The sequence below is a fragment of the Eimeria acervulina genome, genomic scaffold (genome assembly GCF_000499425.1).
Source record: "Eimeria acervulina Houghton genomic scaffold, Eah_scaff2089, whole genome shotgun sequence".
NCBI classification, from domain to species: Eukaryota; Apicomplexa; class Conoidasida; order Eucoccidiorida; family Eimeriidae; genus Eimeria; species Eimeria acervulina.
Genome location: NW_013548668.1, coordinates 1 through 3,387, shown reverse-complemented (window position 1 = coordinate 3,387; position 3,387 = coordinate 1). Strand labels below are relative to the sequence as shown.

Genomic DNA, 3,387 nt, shown 5'->3' with positions numbered 1-3,387 from the left:
TAAGCCGCTAAAAATATAAATAAAATAAATAAAATATATAAATAAATAAATTAAATAAATAAATAAATAAATATATAAATATATTTACTCATAACAATGAACAAAGCATAGATAAACGAAGAAGAAGACGCCCCTAATAAATAAATAAATATATAAATAAAGTTAACAAATAAATAAACAAATAAATAAATAAATAAATATATGAATATATAAATAAATAAATAAATAAATAAAAGTAGAAGATTTGTTTTGTTGTTTTGTTTACTCTTTTTGTTTTGCTGCTGCATGCAGAGCAGCGTTTTCGTCTTTTAGCCGCAGCAACTCCAGTCTGAAACAAACACAAAAACCCTAAACCCTAAACCCTAAACCCTAAACCCTAAACCCTAAACCCTAAACCCTAATTGCAGAATGCAGAATTGAGGTGACAGACAGCAAATTTGCTAATTCAAGGGTTAACCCGGGAACCAACACAAAAGGGTTTAGGGTTTATGGGACCCTAAACCCTAAACCCTAAGCGCTAAACCCTAAACCCTAAACCCTAAACCCTAACCGCAACGGGAGATACAACCAACGAAGACAAACAAAGAAAAGGAGTCAAGCATCTAAAAAACAAAATAAATGAAAACAACAAGATAAATAGTTAGATAAGGTAAACAGAACAAACAAGATAAACAAATAAACAAAATAAACAAATAAACAAACAAAGCAATCAAATTAAAAAGACAGCACCTACTTCATCGACTCTGTTTCTGTCTTAAGAAGACAATACATTTCTTCTATCCTCTCTAAGTGCTGCACCCGCTGCAATTGCACAAACAAACAAAGTGCACAGCATTGTCTCGTTAGGGTTTAGGGTTTAGGGTTTAGGGTTTTTAAAGTATCAGGGTTTGGTGCTGCTAAGCAAAGTTTGAAAGGAATTTTAATCGCAAGGGTTTGCATCGCTTTAGTCAAGAGGTAAAGGGTTTAGGGTTTATTTATATATTAATTTTAGGGTTTAGGGTTTAGGGTTTGCAGACCATGCGGAGAGAGTTGGTGATGTCTGTATTTTGTTTTTGTTGTTTATCGATTTGCTGCTGCAGGCAATCTATTTTATTGTCTTTAGCTACCCTGAAACAAACAGCACAACGCAAAAACATTTGCTGCTGCAGCAACAGGAGCAGCAGTAGCAGCAGCAGTAGCAGCAGCTGCAGCAGCAGTAGCAGCAGCAGCAGCTAGCAGCTGCAGCAGCAACACTTCTAGCACAAAGAGCCCCAATAACAATTATTACAGCAGCAGATGCAGCAGCAGAAACAGAAGCAAGGGCAGCAGCAGCAGCAACAAGAGCAACTGCTTCAGCAGCATGCTGCTGCTGTACATCTTCTTTTCTTTTCTTGTGAATTGTGATAATTAGGTTGTAAAGAAGTAGTAATTTAGGGTTTAGGGTTTAGGGTTTAGGGTGTCTGCGTACGTATCTTGTTGCTTTTGCTGCTGCAGTTGCAGCTGCTGCTGCAGCGTTTCTGTCTTTCTTTTTAAAGCTTCATTTTCAGCATAAATAATATCTTGCTGGTTTACTAACGCAAGTAGTTGAGTGTTGCTTCTTTCTTTTGCTGCTGTCTCTACTCTAACTGTCTGCTGCAGCTGATCGTTGCTGCGCTGCAGCTGCTGCGTTTGCTGCTGCTGCTCCTGCAGCCTCTGTCTATAGACAGCAGCAAGTTGCTGCTCGTGCTGCAGCTGCTGCTGCAGTCTGGTGCTGCTGCTGCTGCTGATCTCTAGCTGCAGCAGCAACTCTTCTTCTCTCTTTATCTTTTGCTGCTTCTCCTCTGTGCATGCAGACAGCTGAGACGTAAGTACAGCATTTTCGCGTAGCAGCTGCTGCTCTCTCTGGCTGCTGTTCTGTTTAACAAAACAAACAAACAAATAAATAAACAAACAAATATATTTATAAATATATAAGCAAACAAAAAGAAAAGATATAAGTATATACAGCTAGATATATAACGCAATAACAACATACAATCAGCTAGCTAGCTAGATAGCTAGCTAGCTATCTATATATATAAATAATAAATAAGCAAGCAGACATAGAGAACATATATATGCATATATATCTGTACATATACAGCAATACATATATATATAATATATATAGCTAGCTAGCTATCTAGCTAGCTAGCTATGATGAGAAGAGTGTGGTTTAGGGCTCTTACATCGGCTTGTCGCTGTAGGAGATGCATTTCTTCTTCTGTTTTTCTTTGTTTGTTTTCAGCTGCTTCAAGCTGCTGCTGAAGCTCTTTGATGTTTTGTTTATAAAAGAAGTTAGTCTGCTGCAACTCGCGCATCTGTTCATACGCCTCGCGCTGCTGGCTTTGCTGCTGCTGCTGCAGCTGCTGCTCCTGCTGCTGCATCTCATGTATGAGTCGTCTGCCGTACTCTTGAGTTATCTGCACACACCCTAAACCCTAAGCCCTAAACCCTAAACCCTAAACCCTAAACCCTAAACCCTAAACCCTGAAGGGGAGGAAGGTAGCACAGCGTTGTTGCTGTTGTTTTATTACTGATTAAAGAGACAATCATAAGACAAACAAACAAACAAAAACAAACAAAAACAAACAAACAAACAAAATAAAGACGAAGCACAGAAATAAATGCAAGGATACATTCATAGACAACATACATACACACATATATATATATATATATATATGATATATATATATATAAGATATAAATACATATATATGTTTATACATCTCTATATACGTTTATACATCTCTATATATGTTTATATAATATATATAATATATATAATATATATATATGTTTATATATATATATCTTACTTTCTCTATCTCATGAGTAACGACTGCCTGCAGATGTCTCTTGTGCTGCTCTTTCAACTGTCTCTCTCTCTCTGACCACTCTTCTTCTAGTCTCTGCTGCATCTCTGTTGCTGTTAGAGGAGGAGGGAACGGCAGCTGCTGCTGCTGCTGCTGCTGCTGCATGTACTGCTGCTGCATGTACTGCTGCTGCGGCGGCGGCTGCTGCTGCATCTGCTGCTGCTGCATTTGCTGCTCGCTGCGACCGTATCTCGGGTAGTTGCGTATTCGCTCTTCCTGCTGCTGCTGCAGCATTTGCTGCTGCAGCAATTGCTGCTGCTGCTGCTGCAGCTGCTGCTGCTGCAGATGATGACGACCAGGGTTTTGCTGCTGTCTGCACGAAGCATCGCTTGTGCTGCTTCTGTCTGTTATATTACTTTCAGAAGTATCTTCAAAAGAAATATCTTCTTTATCTCCTACTACCACTGTACACCGCATCGGGAGATGGCGATCTTGCCTCCCTTCTGCTGCTGCTGCTGCTGCTGCTGCTGCTGCTTCCTCATCCGCAACAGCAGCAGCAGCAGCAGCAGCA

At 39.5% G+C, this 3,387-nt stretch overlaps 1 protein-coding gene across 1 annotated transcript; it reads right to left on the bottom strand.

Moving 5' to 3' along the window:
- Positions 1 to 261: 261 nt before the first annotated feature.
- Positions 262 to 3,293, bottom strand: EAH_00065020 (hypothetical protein, conserved; the record flags this gene model as incomplete). The annotated part of the gene is made up of 6 exons (XM_013392905.1): positions 262 to 328; positions 734 to 801; positions 1,017 to 1,107; positions 1,448 to 1,872; positions 2,187 to 2,420; positions 2,820 to 3,293. 6 exons carry the CDS (start codon positions 3,291 to 3,293, stop codon positions 262 to 264), a joined length of 1,359 nt encoding a protein of 452 aa, XP_013248359.1.
- Positions 3,294 to 3,387: the final 94 nt, after the last annotated feature.